The following is an 18,108-nucleotide window of genomic DNA, read 5'->3' as shown; positions in this document are numbered from 1 at the left end:
AGAGCTTAGTAGCCACATATCACCTACCGGTTGTAACTGACTCAAAGGACAGACTCTGTATGTTCTCATATCGTGGAACTGTACTGTGATTTTTCCCTTGGGAGTAATTCTCGCCACTGTCCCCTCTCCAATTTCTTCTTGTATCACCTGGCCACCCAAGCGCAGCCGTCCATCTATTCCACCAATTACAGCCAATACTGCCATCAGCCCACCAATCTCTGGATTGTCCGAATCAGGAAAATAATCTTCCAAGGCTGTCTGCAAGATGACATAAGAAACTATATCACACACTAAAAGACATTCCACTGTCTTACATAATAATAAATGCCACAGCGATCGTTATCTCTTTTCCCATGAGGGGACAAACTATAGACACAAGGAACTGCAGATGCCAGAATCTTTTGCTGAACACAAAGTGCTGGAGAAACTCTGTGGGTCGGGCAGCATCGCTGGAGGACATGGATAGATGATATTTCAGGTTAGAATTGGTCTTCAGACCCCCTTCAGAAGAGGCAAAGTATGGGTCCACTAAGACCCACAGCACACAAGTTACTGTAAAATCGCTTTGCCTTCCATGTTTGTAGGAAAGCACCAAAACCAATGAAGGCAACATAGTTGGCTTCAGTGAATAAAATGTGAGATATTGAACAGCAAAATAATAAAATACTAGAGCCCCACATTGTTAACACAAAACACTGTTAGTTTATCAGTGGTAATTCTGAATAAAAAAGTTTCAGAGAAAAAAAGATGAACACTTCATGCGGCAAAAGACTTCATGCGGCAAAACACTTCATGCGCAAATTGATTTAAAGACTGATAAAAATGCATATGCGAATGGAACAACCATGCAAGAAAAAAATCGAAAACGGACGCCACAATCCTAGGAAATAAGGCAACACGTAATTGTCAAAAACTGAATGCAACACATATTAGTGCCACCAATTATTTTGACAAAGCCATTAGAACCAACAATAAAAACTCTGGTAGGTAACTATCTTCTATCAGATAACAAATACTTTGAAAACGTTTTAATGAAAAATAAATGTGATTTTATATTTTTTTAAACCGACTCCCTGTTAAGAGAATAGTATGTGTTTCAAAGTTGGTAAATTTGTTCTATAATGGTGCAAACATCATCATTTGCATTCTTATAAATTCAGAAATGGATTAGAGCTTAACCCATTTCCAAATTAATTAAAAGTAAGATAGAAGAACATTTTTGAATATTCCATTACACAACTAAAAGGTTTTCAAATTATTTTCCCCCAAATTCTTTTCTAAATGGGGAGAGAATCCAGAAATCGGAGGAGCAAAGGGACTTGGGAGTGCTGGTGCAGGATTCCCAAAGTTAATCTGCAAGTTGAATCAGTAATAACGAACGCAAACGCAATGCAAGCATTTATTTCAAGAGGGCTTGTATACAAAAACATTGATGTAATGTTGAGGCTCTATAAGGCGCTGGAATATTGTACGCAATTTTGGGCACCATATCTGAGGAAGGATGTGCTGGCTCTGGAGAGGGTCCAGAGGTTTACAAGAATGATCCCAGGAATGAGTAGCATTTTCCATCACTGGACCTATATTCCCTGGAGTTTAGAAGAATGAGGGGGGATCTCATTGAAACATACAGAATAGTGAAAGGCTTGGATAGAGTGGATGCGGAGAGAATGTGGGAGAGTCTGGCACCAGAGGTCATAGCCTCAGAATTAAAAGACGTTCTTTTAGAGAGGCGAGGAGGAAGAATTTCTTTTGTCAGAGGGTGGTGAAACTGTGGGATTCTTTGCCACAGAAGGCTGCGGAGGCAAAGTCAGTGGATATTTTTACGGCAGAGATAGATTCTTGATTAGTATAGGTGTCAGAGGATAAGCGGAGAAGGCAGGAAAATGAGGTTAGGAGGGAGAGATCAGTCACGATTGAATGGCGGAGTAGACTTGATGGGCCAAATGGCCTAATTCTACTCCTATCACCTATGATCTAAAACTCTTTCAACGGTAAAAGCGTAAATCACAGAAGGGGGAAGTAACTGGGGAGGGTACTATTGTTTTTTTCCTAATTCAACACCTTTTTCATTGTTGGTTTGTACATGTTCTTGTCAAATTGTGCTTTTTTAAAATTTAATGCTTTCAGTGGTGCAATACGATATCAAGCCAACTGTATCTAACAGTCAGATAAAAATCGTTTTACAAGCACTAAACAAGAAAACAGGGGCAAAGGAGAAATTTAATTAAGTACTTACTGCCTCTGCTTGTTTATCCGTCATGATTTCACCGACACAGTTGAGCTGAGAATTTATGTACTCATTGATAAGTCCATTCCATTGATTCAGTGAGTGAAGGGTTCGCAACAGGGCAACTATTTCCTCCGCTAATGTGCTACTGTGAGTGGCTGTCAGAGAAGCCCGAGGCCTAGATTTCCTTCTTCTTAGCATTCCTTCTGTGAAAAAATAGCCAGGAAAACCATGTATCTATCCATTGTTCTTTTTAAAAATAAAAGTTATTTTGATTAAGCAAATAAACACAACTCGCCTCTCAGGAGTGGAAGGTCAGATGAGCAGGTGCTTAGAAGGCTGCCCAAAAATATGAACAATTTTTCAACGAGGAGCTTCATGTCTCGCGATCGCTCATCCCTGTCCCACGAAGGAAGGACTGCTTGCAGTAAACGCAGGGCTAAGATCTTAACACAAACAGAAAGAAAAACACATGAGTAAAAGGCATCTAGAAATTGATGCGATTATTTCTCCAAAAACTCATTAAATTTACAGCTCACAGCTGGCCAATAAGCACTTTGCTTGATAGCCTGGTACTCAGAAATTCAACATTACATAAGTTCCCAGAATTGAATGCTATTGAATCAGGCCTCACACAATGGTAGACCTTCCTTTTGCACAACCCATCGTCACAGAGTGTGCAAGGGAATCCAGGAAGTCAAGGACTGGATCATTCAGTGGGTGAGACTGCAAGAGAAGGATACTTGGTAGATCAATAGGAAAGTATATTAGGGCCAGACAGTTCAAATTGTCAGCAGCTGAGGATGTGGTGGCAGACACAGAAGTAGCTACATAATAACTGCTAGATATCCTAGAGAAACAAGGGTCCAGCAAGCAGCATGAACTGAAGATACGATTTGTCAAAGTACTGGAGATGTTAGCGAGTCTGAAAATTGATAAATCCCAAAGACCGATAATCCATGTCAGAAATTTGATGTAAATGACTTTCAAGATGGTGGATGATCCATCATCAAGTTTGCTGATGACACTGTGGTGGTGGGCCGGATCTCCAACAACGATGAGAAGGCCTACCGGGAGGAGGTGGCTGATCTGGCACTCTGGTGTCAGGACAATAGCCTCCTCTTGAATGTCACTAAAACAAAGGAGCTGATTGTGGACTTCAGAAGGGCTAAACATCCAAGGATGTACACGCCACTGGAGATAAATGGGTCGATTGTGGATAGGGTGAGCAGTTTTAAATACTTGGGAGTCCGCATCGCAGAGGATCTGACGTGGGCAACGCACATTGCCGCACTGGTGGGTAAGGCTAAGCAGCGCCTTTACCACCTTAGACAACTGAGGAAATTCAGAGTGTCTCTGAAGATCCTTCATTGCTTCTACTCTGGGGCTGTAGAGAGCATCCTGTCCGGCAACATTACAGTCTGGTTTGGGAACAGCTCTGCCCAGGACAGGATGGCCCTGCAGAGAGTAGTGCGTTCGGCAGAACGCACCATGGGAACTACACTCATCCCCTGCAGGACCTATACATCAGGAGGTGCAGATCCAGAGCAAGTAAGATCATGAGGGACCCCTGCCACCCCAGTAACGGACTGTTCCAGATGCTACGATCAGGCAAACGCCTCCGCTGTCACGCTGTGAAAACGGAGAGGATGAGACGGAGCTTCTTCCCACAGGCCATCAGGACTGTCAACTTTTATAACCCCAGAGACTAAAGTTTTGTCGACACTAATAGTAACTTATTAACTTTATTTATATGCTGTAACTGTAATTCTTTTTGTGCACAACCCGCAGGCATTGCCACTTTCATTTCACTGCACATCGTGTATGTGTATGTGACAAATAAATTTGACTTGACTTGATCTGGTGGTCATCCTCCAGTGTTCTGCAGATTCTGAAATCAATTTGGTCTCGTTAGATACAGTGTGGAAACAGGCCCTTCAGCCCTCTGAAGCCATCGATCACCTGTTCACAATAGTTCCATGGTATCCCATTTTCTCATCCATTCCCTGCACATTAGGGACAATTTTACAGGGACCAAGTAACCTATAAATCCGCACATTTTTGGAATGTGGGAAGAAACCCACAAGGTCACGGGAAGAATGTGCAAACTCAACAGACACCGCCCAGGTCAGGAACAGACCTGAAGCTCTACCAGCTGCACCATTGTGCTGCCCGAATTGCTCCTGTTAATTGGAAGGTAGCAAACATGACTCAACTATTTAAGAAAGGAAAGAAAAATGAGTTGATATCCACCCATTAGTCTGCCAGGTGGCAAGACAACTACTGGAATCTATAGTGAAAGATGTAGTATAAGAAAACTTTAAAAAGAATAAAATGATTTTGCTGAGTCAACATGGATTTATGCAAGGGAAAAAAAATTCACATCGACTAATCTTCTCCAGCTCTTTGAGGACGTGACCAATAGAATAGATAAGGGGGAAACCAGTGGATGTGGTGTATTTACGTTTTCAGAAAGCTTTCCATAAAGCCCCACAAAGGAGATTCTTTAACAAGGTGAGAGCACATGGAATTGAAGATATTTACTGACATGGAGAGAGAGTTGGTTATTAGACAAAAAAGTAAAGAATGGGAATAACAGATATTTTCCAGGTTGTAACTGGTGGGTTACTGGTGGTATTGAGGCCTGGGCCCCAGGTATTCACAATCTATTTCACTAATCTGGCTCAGTGTTACACTTCCAAATATATACCAAACTAGGCTGTGAGTACAGAGAAGGATATAAAGAAAATTGAAGGGAAGCATAAACATGCTTAATGGATGAAACACACAGCGAAAGGAACATAATGTGGAAGAAAATGTGAGATTATCCACTTTGGCAAGCATAACCAAAAAGCAGAGTATTTGTTAAATGGCAAGAGATTGGATTGCAACAATGTTCAGGGAGACCTGTGTGTACTTATACATTAGTCATTGAAGGCTAATGTGCAGATACAGTGGGCAATCTGCTATTCATAGCTTTCATAACAAGACGTTTAGAATACAGGAGTAAGCAAGGCTTAAGACAATTTTATTTGAAAAAAAGATTCACTAGTTTCAAAGTTTTCCGTAAGTGAGGAAACTGGAGTAGACAAAGACTGTGTTCCACAGAGTTTCAAAGAATGAGAAAGATCTCTTTAAAACTTACAAAATAGTTCAAAGGCTTGACTGCCCAGATACAGAGAAGATGTTTCCCTTGACAGAGAAATCCAGGACTGGGGCAGAGTTTAAAAATAAGGGACGCACTATTTAGGACTGAGAGGAGAAAACATTTCACTTCTATTCAGAGGGTGGTGAACATTGGAGGCTGTGGAACTTCGGTCATTGAGTTTATTGAAAATTTAGATTTTTGGGCATTAAGGAAATGAAGGAATAGGATGATAGTATTAGGAAATGACAGAGGTATTAGGTGAGCCATGACCTAAACAAATGGTGGAGCAACTTCATAGAAACATAGAAAATAGGTGCAGGAGCAGGCCATTCGGCCCTTCGAGCCTGCACCGCCATTCAATATGATCATGGCTGATCATTCGAATGGGGAATGCCTGGATTTTGCTCTGATTTCTTACATTCTTGAGTTTGAACAATGATCGTGGCCAATGGCTCTGTTTGGGGATGAGAGGTATGTGGTAGCATGGTGGGAAGGGTTGGGAAAGGGGTGGGTTGGCAGTACCTTGGTGAAACCAGATATGAATGTTACTTAAATAAGACATACTCATGGTGCACGAGTATGTGTTGGACTCTGCAGACCCCCAATGTTAGAATCCACAGACAGATCGATTTGGCTGATTACCTCATGTAATAAAAACAGAAAATACTGGATATACATCAGATCAAAAGGTCTCTGACCTGAAACTTCAATTCTGCTTCCTTCACCATAGATGCTCCTGACTTGTAGGGCATCTCAGCCTTTTCTGTTTTTATTTCAAATATCCACCATCGGCATTTGAATATTGTTTAACAATATTCCTCACTTTGAGGAGTACAAAAACAAATACTTATACGTTTGGATGATGAGAGTGTGGGGGAACACTTTAGACAACAAGTGTATTTAGCTTAGTTTAAAGATACATGGAAACAGCATGGAAACAGGACCTCTGATCCACTGAGTCCATGAACTCACACTAGTTCAATGTTCTCCCATTTTGCCACTCCCCACACACTAGAGGCATTTTACAGGGGCCAATTAACCGACAAATGGTTTGCAATAATATTTTAAATCTTTCTAACCCTTGGCTCTTCTGAAAAAGAATTTAACAACAGAATTTCTCACCTGTCGCTGCAAAGATACAGCAGTGAACGATTGTTGTCCTTCCACAATCCTGGTTAGCAAGCTAATCCATTGAGGTGAACTCATGGTGCCACACATTCGAGGAGTAAGTGCTATGCTCCTAATGAAACCCAGTGTACACCAGCTCCTGTGCTGCTCTCGGGATACAATTTTGTTTACTGAAGGAGCTAGAAATAACAACATGAATATTTTACCTTTTCCCAAAAACGCACGTGCTTTTATATATTGCAGCAGATCGATGCAGAGACAATAAAAGTATGCCTTAAAGATGGAATTGCAGGATTTTAAAAAAAACATCCGGTCCAAACTCCTGGCAACATATTTTGCTTATAGTTCCTGTCAGTCTAAGGCCAGCTTTTATAGACAATACCAAAGCTCTTCTTTTGCCAAGTATAACAAACTGGTATTCAAGAGAGAGCATTCAAGAGAGAGCTAGATAGACCTCTTAAGGATAGCGGAGTCATGGGGTATGGGGAGAAGGCAGGAATGGGGTACTGATTGAGAATGATCAGCCATGATCACATTGAATGGTGGTGCTGGCTCGAAGGGCCAAATGGCCTACTCCTGCACCTATTGTATACACGAACAACAAAACCATTCTTCTCAATAGGAATTAGTCACAGTCCAAACAATTAAAAATAAAACAATTTTATCACTGACTTTATAAAATACTTATAATCTACCTCTAGGTGTTTAGGAATGACCTATAGTTTAGTTTAGAGATGCAGCGTGGAAACAGGCCCTTCGGCCCACCGAGTCCATGCCGACCAGTGATCCATGCACATTAACACTATCTTACACATACTAGGGACAATTTACACTTATACCAAGTATACAAACCCAAGCCAATTAGCCTACACACCCGCACGTCTTTGGAGTGTGGGAGGAAACCGAGGATCTCGGAGAAAACCCACACGATCACAGGGAGAACGTACAAACTCAGTACAGACAGCACCCGTAGTCGGGATCAAACCCGGGTCTCAGGTGCTGCAAGCGCTGTAAGGCAGCAACTCTACTGCTGCGCCACCGTGCCGCAAACAAACTGTGAGATTGGGTGGGATGACCAGTAAGCGATGCATAATGTAGAATTTCAACACAGATCCAATAGTTCATAACCGATCAGTGTGACTAAGCAGCTGTAAGCAATGAGAAACCATAGGGCTTCTATTTTACAATTCCGAGAAGCAGTACAGCAATTGAAGCAGACTATCGTACCACAATATCTCAAAAAATAAAAAAACTATCATTATTCTAGTTATTTAAAAAAAGGTATTTTTAATTCCCTATGATAAATGATTGAACTTGAGACATCGTCACTAATTAAAGATTGGTCCCATATTTTAGTTCAATACCTGTTTTATCCGAGGCTCCACTCTCCACCAGCATCCTCAAAAGCCCACATAGAGTTTTAATAGCTTCATTTGGGACAACATCCGAGTGAATTCCAGCAGAAAGAGATAAAGTCTGCAGAAGGTTAACTGTTGTCATCAACAGCATCACTGTTGGATGGGTGTTCTTTTCCACAGGTTCCACTTCTGTGCACACAAGAAAATGTTGTGCTAAATTATTTATTATTTTTCTAAAAGCAAACATCTTTTCTTTCTCAGCCTTCCAAAAATGTGAACTGAGGCTCACATCAATTATTACATGGGTCTGAAGAAGGGTCTCAACCCGAAACGTCACCCATTCCTTCTCTCCAGAGATGCTGCGTAACCCGCTGAGTTACTCCAGCACTTTGATTTAAACCAGCATCTGCAGTTCTTTCCCTCGCATCAATTATACTTGATGAGACGCCATTCGATGCATGCAGAGCTTACACTGAATGCCAGAGTTGCTTTCATTGTGAAATTGCTCAGAAACCCTACAGGACCAAGACTCACTAAAATATATAATATAAAATTAAATTAAAATTAAAGTTTAAAAATAAAATCAATAAATAGATATAAAATATGTTGACAACCCTGTCAGAACTACATTTTCAATTCCTGCCTAAAGAAGAATGGTTTCCTCTTTATAAAACATGCAGAATCGAAACATCTGTATTCAGATCCAACTGCTTCGGTTCAGTTTAGTTTATTGGCATGAGTACCGAGCTACAGTGAAAAGCTTTTGGTGCATGCCAACCAGAAAGACAATACATGATTACAATCGAGCCATTTACAGTGTATAGATACATGATAAGGAAATAAATTTTAGTGCAAGGTAAAGCCAGTAATCCTAAATATTTAGAGGAAAGGTTGAATTAAACAGGCTAGTTTAAAAATCATTCTGTTCTCTAGTTGTAAGTTCCAGGATATGTCTTTCTCACCAAAAGCATCAAATCAGCAAGTTCCATCAAGAATAAATGTTAATAATTCACCAAGCATTTAACCACTAACCAATATCATCTTCTGTATCGGAGTCTTCAGCAGTTTGCTGTGCCGTGGGCGGTGGATCAGCCAGTTTCAGGTCGTACTTCCCTTCCTTTCCCATTCTGTAGGAGTTGGTGCTCCCAGTGTCCCACTGGACCCTAATCCAACCATCTTCGCCCAAGTCCCCAATGACACGGCCTAATCCTGGAGGAGGTCCATCCTGAAGTAGAAGATGCAAGTGAACAATGTTAAAAATGATGAAACAATATACTGGATATGAATTGTATAATACATAAAGTCAAATCATATTTAACAGATTAACGTCCTTATTTTTGGACTAAAAAAACCTGAAAGAGTTGAGCAGCGTAGAAGAAAATTAAGTGTTTTCAATAGCCAAGGTTTTTAAAATGAAGGATGAAAAATTTATTTCTCTGCATTTACCAGAGAATTTCTCAGAGAATGTGCAGTTTTTCCACCGGTATGACCCCCCCTTTCCTGCTTTCCCCTTGCCTACTCCCTACTTAGCACATTAGATCAACAATCAGTTTACGGTGAAATAAAATTGTCATTAAAACTGATTAAAAACCTCTTTTCTGACAGCTTCAGTTCAACTAATTCTATAGTTGTGCTTGCAGCCTTACTGAAGAGAATTCAACACAACCTTTGAATGAACTATACAAAACATAGAAACATAGAAAATAGGTGCAGGAGGAGGCCATTTGGCCCTTTGAGCCAGCACCGCTATTCATTGTGATCATGGCATATCCCTTGATTCCACTAGCCCCTAGAGCTCTATCTAACTCCCTCTTAAATCCATCCAGTGATTTGGCCTCCACTGCCCTCTGTGGCAGAGAATTCAACAACTCTGGGTGAAAAAGTTCCTTTTCACCTCAGTTTTAAATGGCCTCCCCTTTATTCTAAGACTGTGGCCCCTGGTTCTGTGTAAAACTATGTAAACATGGTATGCATACACAGCCACAAAAGGTACTCAAGTTTATAATACAAGCTTCACCAGATGAAATTTTAATCACTTTCATAAACCAGAAACAGAGTTAAGCTCCCAAATCATAAAAAGACTTCTCTGTTATCTCCCAAAGAACATCAGGATCAGATACAAAAGTTCACATTAAACAGAAAAACTTAGCCATGAAGCAGAACTAATAATAATAATAATAATAATATATTCCTTTATTCGTCCCACACCGGGGAAATTTACAGTGTTGCAGCAGCAAAGTGGATAGCAAGAGAGCAAAAGATCATTCATTATAAATAAAAGATACATAAATTGTCATCAGTTTTCTGTGTGTTTTTAGCTGTTATTGTTGACTCGTCTGCTGGGAGCAGTGCTGGTTGTGCAGTCTCACAGCAGCGGGAAGGAAGGACCTCCTATATCTCTCCTTCACGCACTTGGTGTGAAGGAGTCTGTCACTGAAGGAGCTACTCACTGCAGTGAGTGTCCTGCATGGGGTGGGAGTCGTTGTCCAGCAGTGATAATAGACAATAGACAATAGACAATAGGTGCAGAAGTAGGCCATTCAGCCCTTCGAGCCAGCACCGCCATTCAATGCGATCATGGCTGATCACTCTCAATCAGTACCCCGTTCCTGCCTTCTCCCCATACCCCCTCACTCCGCTATCCTTAAGAGCTCTATCCAGCTCTCTCTTGAAAGCATCCAACGAACTGGCCTCCACTGCCTTCTGAGGCAGAGAATTCCACACCTTCACCACTCTCTGACTGAAAAAGTTATTCCTCATCTCCGTTCTAAATGGCCTACCCCTTATTCTTAAACTGTGGCCCCTTGTTCTGGACTCCCCCAACATTGGGAACATGTTTCCTGCCTCTAATGTGTCCAATCCCCTAATTATCTTTCTGTTTCAATAAGATCCCCCCTCATCCTTCTAAATTCCAGTGTATACAAGCCCAATCGCTCCAGCCTTTCAACATACAACAGTCCCGCCATTCCGGGAATTAACCTAGTGAACCTACGCTGCACGCCCTCCATAGCAAGAATATCCTTCCTCAAATTTGGAGACCAAAACTGCACACAGTACTCCAGGTGCGGTCTCACCAGGGCCCGGTACAACTGTAGAAGGACCTCTTTGCTCCTATACTCAACTCCTCTTGTTACGAAGGCCAACATTCCATTGGCTTTCTTCACTGCCTGCTGTACCTGCATGCTTCCTTTCATTGACTGATGCACTAGGACACCCAGATCTCGTTGAACTCCCCCTCCTCCTAACTTGACACCATTCAGATAATAATCTGCCTTTCTATTCTTACTTCCAAAGTGAATAACCAAAGTGATTAGCTTTGCCATCATCCTCCTCTCTCCCACCACCTGCACTGAGTCGAGGGGGCAACCCAGGACAGAGCTGGCCTTCCTGACCAGCTGGTCGAGTCTCTTCCCTTCCGCCGCTGAGATGCTGCTGCTCCAGCAGACCACTCCATAGAAAATGGCCGATGCAACCACCGTGTTGTAGAAGGTCCTTAGGAGTCCCCCCTGCACTCCAAAAGGACCCGAGTCTCCTTAGCAGATAAAGTCTGCTCTGGCCCTTTCTGTATAGCACATCGGTGTTTTCAGTCCAGTCCAGTTTATTGTTGAGGTAGACACCCAGGTACTTATAAGAATCCACCCTCTCGATGTCCATTCCCTGGAAGTTCACCGGTGTCGGGGGGGACCTGGCTGCGCCTGCGGAAATCTACCACCATCTCCCTGGTTTTCCCCGCGTTGATCCAGAGGCAGTTCTGCTGGCACCAGTCCACAAACTCCTTGATCAGTTCTCTGTACGCCCTGTCCTCGTCGCTCGCGGCACGGTAGCGCAGCGGTAGAGTTGCTGCTTTACAACGAATGCAGCGCCGGAGACTCAGGTTCGATCCTGACTACGGGTGCTGCACTGTAAGGAGTTTGTACGTTCTCCCCGTGACCTGCGTGGGTTTTCTCCGAGATCTTCGGTTTCCTCCCCACACCAAAGACGTACAGGTATGTAGGTTAATTGACTGGGTAAATGTAAAAAATTGTCCCTAGTGGGTGTAGGATAGTGTTAATGTGCGGGGATCGCTGGGCGGCGCGGACTTGGTGGGCCGAAAAGGCCTGTTTCCGCGCTGTATATATATGATATGATATGATATGACAATGGCAGAGTCATCAGAGAACTTCTGTAGATAGGAGTCCGCAGAGCTGTGCCTGAAGTCCGCAGTGTACAGGGTGAACAAGAATGGCGCTAGCACTGTTCCCTGCGGAACCCCAGTGCTGCAGACCACCCTGTCCAAGACCAGGTCCTTTGTCCTCACATACTGTGTTCGGTTAGTGAGGTAGTCCAGAATCCAGGATGTGAGGTGGTGATCCACTCCTGGAACTGACAGAAAAACTGCAGAAATCCATGGAAGGATAAAGCATACAAGTCCAATTAAAATAATTATAAAAATAAAGGGCGGCACAGTGGCCTAGCCGTGTTGCTACTGCGTCACAACACCAGAGATCCAAGTTAATCCTGACCTCGAGTGTTGTGCTGCCTGCATGAAGCTTGTGTGTTCACTGCGACTGCATGGGTTTTCTCCGGGAGCTCTTGCTCCTCTCACATCCCAAAGACATGCGGGTTTGTAGGTTAATTGTTCTCTGTAAATTGCCCTTAACGTGTAGAGTGGATGCGAAAGGGAGATAACATTGAACTAGTGTCATAAGGTCATAAGTGATTGGAGTAGAATTAGGCCATTCGGCCCATCAAGACTACTCCATCATTCAATCATGGCTGATCTATCTCTCCCTCCTAACCCCATCCTCCTGCCTTCTCCTCATAACCTCTGGCCACTGTACTAATCAAGAATCTATCTATCTCTGCCTTAAAAATATCCACTGACTTGTCCTCCACAGCCTTCTGTGGCAAAGAATTCCACAGATTCACCACCCTCCGACTGAACAAATTTCTCCTCATCTCCTTCCTAAAAGAACGTCCTTTTAACTCTGAGGCTATGACCTCTGACCATTGATCACCATATACCAGTGGGAGAGTCGAGGACCAGTAAAATAAAATTCCTTTCCCATTTTTTGACCATCTGAAATGAACAACCCAATAAACACAAATTCGAAGATAGACACAAAAAGCTAGAGTAACTCAGCAGGTCAGACAGCATCACTGGAAACAAGGAATAGGAGATGTTTCGGGTCAAGACCCTTCTTCAGACAAAATCAGGGGAAATGGAAATTAGAGATTTCAATGGCGATGTAGAGAGGTATAGAACTGAATTAAAGATATTTTTTGAAAGTATCGATGGTAAAGGAAACAGGCCATTGTTAGAAACATAGAAAACAGGTGCAGGAGTAGGCCATTCGGCCCTTCGAGCCTGCACCGCCATTCAATATGATCATGGCTGATCATCCAGCTCAGTAGCCTGTACCTGCCTTCTCTCCATATCCCCTGATCCCTTTAGCAAAAAGGGCCACATCTAACTCCCTCTTAAATATAGCCAATGAACTGGCCTCAACTGCCTTCTGTGGCAGAGAATTCCACAGACTCACCACTCTCTGTGTGAAGAAATGTTTTCTCATCTCGGTCCTAAAAGACTTCCCCCTTGTCCTTAAGCTGTGACCCCTGGTTCTGGACTCCCCCAACATCGGGAACAATCTTCTCGCATCTAGCCTCTCCAACCCCTTAAGAATTTTATATGTTTCTATAAGATCCCCCCTCAGTCTTCTAAATTCCAGCGAGTACAAGCCCAGTCTATCCAGTCTTTCCTCATATGAAAGTCCCGCCATCCCAGGGATCAATCTGGTGAACCTTCTCTGTACTCCCTCTAAGGCAAGAACGTCTTTCCTCAGGTTAGGAGACCAAAACTGCACACAATACTCCAGGAGCGGTCTCACCAAGGCCCTGTACAACTGCAGCAGAACCTCCCTGCTCCTAAACTCAAATCCTCTTGCTATGAATGCCAACATACCATTCGCTTTCTTCACTGCCTGCTGCACCTGCATGCTTGCTTTCAATGACTGGTGCACCATGACACCCAGATCACGTTGCATCTCCCCTTCTCCCAATCGGTCACCATTCAGGTAATACTCTGCTTTCCTGTTCTTGCCGCCAAAGTGGATAACCTCACATTTATCCACATTATATTGCATCTGCCATGCATTTGCCCACTCGCCTAATCTATCCAAGTCACTCTGCAGCCTCCTAGCATCCTCCTCGCAGCTAACACTGCCACCCAGCTTCGTGTCATCTGCAAACTTAGAGATGTTGCATTCAATTCCCTCGTCCAAATCATTAATATACACTGTAAATAACTGGGGTCCCAGCACTGAGCCTTGCGGTACCCCACTAGTCACTGCCTGCCATTCCGAAAAGGACCCGTTTATTCCTACTCTTTGCTTCCTGTCCGCCAACCAATTTTCTATCCACCTCAACACTGAACCCTCAATACCGTGTGCTTTAAGTTTGAACACCAATCTCCTATGTGGGACCTTGTCGAAGGCCTTCTGAAAGTCCAGATATAACACATCGTCTGGTTCTCCCTTATCCACTCTACTAGTTACATCCTCGAAAAATTCTATAAGATTCGTCAGACATGATTTGCCTTTGGTAAATCCATGCTGACTTTGTCCGATGATTTCACCACTTTCCAAATGTGATGCTATCACATCTTTAATAACTGACTCTAGCATTTTCCCCACTACCGATGTTAGGCTAACTGGTCTATAATTCCCCGTTTTCTCTCTCCCTCCCTTTTTAAAAAGTGGGGTTACATTAGCTACCCTCCAGTCCTCAGGAACTACTCCAGAATCTAAAGAGTTTTGAAAAATTATCACTAATGCATCCACTCACCTAGCTGTGTGTTAGGTGAGAACGAGTTGCAGATAATGAGACAAATTCTACTTTGAAAATAGTTTTAGAATAAATCAATATTAGTTTGCTTCTGTACCTGGTCCCCCCATTTCCAGTCTACACCTCTCATGACCTTTGTGCCAATCTTCATCATTGCTGCTAAGTCTGGACCAGAGACAGGCAGTGGAACTGGTGTGGTCTCCTTCCTGGACTCCTCCAAAACAGTGGCCGCGGCTCCATGAAGAGAAGCACCAACATCATCCTCCCCACTGTCAGATGCAGGACCTTGGGGGGGAAATAGTACCATATTAGGTTTAAACCTCCTTTACTGCAAAGTTACATTGTTAAATTTTCCAGGAGGCAAAAGAATTAAAAAAACTTTTGCAAAATCTGTTTATCTCAAACTGCAATACATCACAAGGTCACCTTTGAGCCTCCTTTATTTTCCTCACAGAAATGGCAAGCAAGAAACAATTAGGAAATAACTGAGGACACGCTTCCAAATCAAGTGATCTTGCAGTTTTGAAGCTATTTTGATTCTGGAATTGCATTTGGAATGCACTGAATGAACCAGCTACCAGATATTCTTGCAGGATCTTGCAGCAGATGCAACATTTTTTTTAAAAATCGGGATTGAAATATACATTGTGCAAAGCTAGATGCAGGGTGGAGATGGGCAGCTGGACAGAATCCAATTTTGGAAGTTGCTTAAAAAAAAGACCAGAGGGGCGACTACCCATGGCCATCTATCTTCAGACCATGAGAGCTGATTAAATGAAAGACTTAACAAAAAACGAAAAAGAAGCTGGAGATCCAGTACCAAAGGCATTGCACAGAATTCATTCCATGCAATATTAAGGTGGTCTTTCAATGAGTTAAAAAAAGTTGACGCCGAGAGTGCTGTTAGCTTACTCATTTCTGGTAAGAGACTAAAAGGGCAAAAACGCACATTAAAGATCTGCATTTATTGCTCGAACATACCCATTGACTTTCATTCAGGAATTAACTGTTCAGTCAGTCATGGACAGGCAGATAAAACTTTGCTTGCGTTGGATTAAAAAGATTTAAAATCTGGCTGCAGTGAAAAAAAACCTTTAAGCAATGTGTTTAGCATGGTTGAGAGGTCAGCAACTGAGCTCCTTTTACATCATAGCCTGTTTATAAAATGATGAACCAACAACAAATAAAATTCTTATTTCCCCTTTCCGCCACCAATACCACACATTTGAAAAGTATATTTTTATTTAAAGATTGATTTCTGATCATACGAGAGAAATGTGGGCTGGATGAACTGATGTTCTGGAGAGTTGGCCTCTTTAATAGAGGTCAGAAATTAGAAATTCATGCATGCAAATCTAATGTGGCCTCCTTCACATTGGCGAGATCAAGCATAGACGAGGCAACCATTTCGCCAAACACGCACCATGTCCTCGAAGGCCTACTGGAGTTCCTGGTTGCTAACCTTTTTAACTTCCCTTCCCATACCAACCTTTGCTGTCCTGCATCTCACCCATTGCCAGAGTGAGGCCACACGCAAACTGGAGGAATAGCATCTCATATTCCACTTGGATAATTTATAACAAAATGGTATGAACACATAATTCTCCAATTTCAAGTTATAACTTCCTTCTACTTCCCCATTTGCCAATCCAAAGTCCCATATTTCCTTTTTATCCCATCCTCTTTCCTCTCCCCATTGTCTCCTTCCACCAGCTTTAATTTCACTCCTCTTTCATATCTGACCCCCTTTTATTTCCTTTCCAGCTCTGGGCTATGTCACATTTCATCTACCAATCAACCCCAACCTCATCTGTATCATTAGCCTGGTTTTGTCCTGCCCCCACCTCTTTTCCAGCATTCTCCCTCCTACTCCAATTAGCCTTAAGGGTCTCAACCCAAAACATCATCTGCCCATTCCCTCCACAGCTGCTGACTGACATGCCGAGTTTCTTCAGCACTTTATGTTTAGACAAATGGTCACAATAGTTCAAGTGTTTCTTCAATTTATTTGTTAAAAAATAGAAGAAAAAAATGGTAACCCTGGCACTGGTCAAAACTTACCAGGCAGATTTTCCCTTACCAAAAACAACATAATTAGCAATATTCCATCACTTTTCCTGGGATTAGTCCACAATTACAAAATTACATTGCTGCCTCTCCCTCTTCTTCTAAATCTCTTACCACTCTCCCCACACTCAGCAACAGCACTACTCTTAGGATCTTTCAGAAATATCCAATCTTCCTTCAATATATCCAATTACTCCATATTTTTAAAATGTCTGTTCTGCATTTTGGAAAAAATACTAGGGTTCCTTCCAGAGCTCGAAATTTACTCCAGTTCTCAACCTCCGTGGATCTCTCCAGATATGTACAGCCCAACTTGCTGTCTTCAAGGTCTCTTTCAGACCTCTGGTTCAATGAATGATGGGTTTCATACACTATTTGTACTCTTGCAAAAATTAAAGTAATCCTTACATATGCATCGATGTTTCCATCTAATATCTACCCATGAGTTATGAGCAACCAGTTTCTAACATTGAACTGCGCAGATGAGAGGCCTCGATTTCCCACATCTCTGCAGCATTGAGTTGCTTAACTATTCCTTTGCCTCTACTTTTGGTGGGTATATCTCCAGTAAAGCTTGCACTTTTCAAAATCACATTTGTTCTTGCAAGCTGAAAGATTTGTAACAAGTTCATGGAGCATAAACTTGAGAAGTTATCTTGGCAATTCATTCCATAATATGGCCCACTGCATCGGGAGTTCAGGGTTCTCTACTCATCCGCAAAAACCATTGGGCTCATGCCAGATGGCATAGATAATGCCAGGGCTGTTTTCTCTACAGTAAATGCTTCTGGAAATTCTATTCCATTGGGCCTTCAATTTTCCTTCAACAAGTCTGCAGAATTTGACAGATAGAGGTGACAGCTTTCTTGCTTTGGCACCCAGTCGTCTTGCAATCTAAACCAAAACTCAAACCACTTCCATTCATGCTCAAAATAACTTTGTGACCTACACTGCTCTTTTAACTCTATTCCACTGAAAGTAGTTGAAGACCACAAGAACAAATTAAATAGTATCAGAAGGCCTTTTGACTCTGCTATTCAATAATATAATGGCTAATCCAACTTAAGTTAATTTTCCTGCCCTTATGAAATGAAACCCACCAGGTTTCATTTCATAACTGATAAAGCAATCTACCCGACCTTGAAATAGATTGAAAATTCCATCTCAAGGAACCAGAGACTCACAACCTTTCGAGGCAAAACAAATCCTTTATCATCGCAGTCTTAAATGTGTGCCCTCTTAATCTGGTCCGAAGATCTCCCACGAGGGGGCAGCCTTCCAGCAGTTGCTCTGCCCAGCAACCCAAACAGCTTATGTTTCAATCAAATCACTCCTTGTTCTTCGATACTCCAATAATA

At 42.4% G+C, this 18,108-nt stretch overlaps 1 protein-coding gene across 6 annotated transcripts in view; it reads right to left on the bottom strand.

The window, feature by feature from the left end:
* The window catches only part of herc2 (HECT and RLD domain containing E3 ubiquitin protein ligase 2), a 167,091-nt gene that overhangs the window by 71,213 nt on the left and 77,770 nt on the right, over positions 1-18,108 (bottom strand). For 5 of the 6 annotated variants that reach the window (XM_078402096.1, XM_078402100.1, XM_078402097.1 and 2 more), the window contains exons 36-42: positions 14,781-14,968; positions 8,894-9,086; positions 7,868-8,050; positions 6,498-6,682; positions 2,526-2,673; positions 2,237-2,433; positions 28-258 (exon numbers count right to left, since the gene is read on the bottom strand). In XM_078402096.1, the coding sequence (XP_078258222.1) occupies positions 28-258; positions 2,237-2,433; positions 2,526-2,673; positions 6,498-6,682; positions 7,868-8,050; positions 8,894-9,086; positions 14,781-14,968 (1,325 nt within the window). The remainder of the gene's footprint in view (positions 1-27; positions 259-2,236; positions 2,434-2,525; positions 2,674-6,497; positions 6,683-7,867; positions 8,051-8,893; positions 9,087-14,780; positions 14,969-18,108) is intronic. The other variant, XM_078402099.1, reaches the window with a different exon arrangement.

The sequence above is a fragment of the Rhinoraja longicauda genome, chromosome 7 (genome assembly GCF_053455715.1).
Source record: "Rhinoraja longicauda isolate Sanriku21f chromosome 7, sRhiLon1.1, whole genome shotgun sequence".
Taxonomy (NCBI): Eukaryota; Metazoa; Chordata; class Chondrichthyes; order Rajiformes; family Arhynchobatidae; genus Rhinoraja; species Rhinoraja longicauda.
Note: the sequence above shows the minus strand (reverse complement) of the source record. Positions and strands in the feature narration are given on the sequence as shown.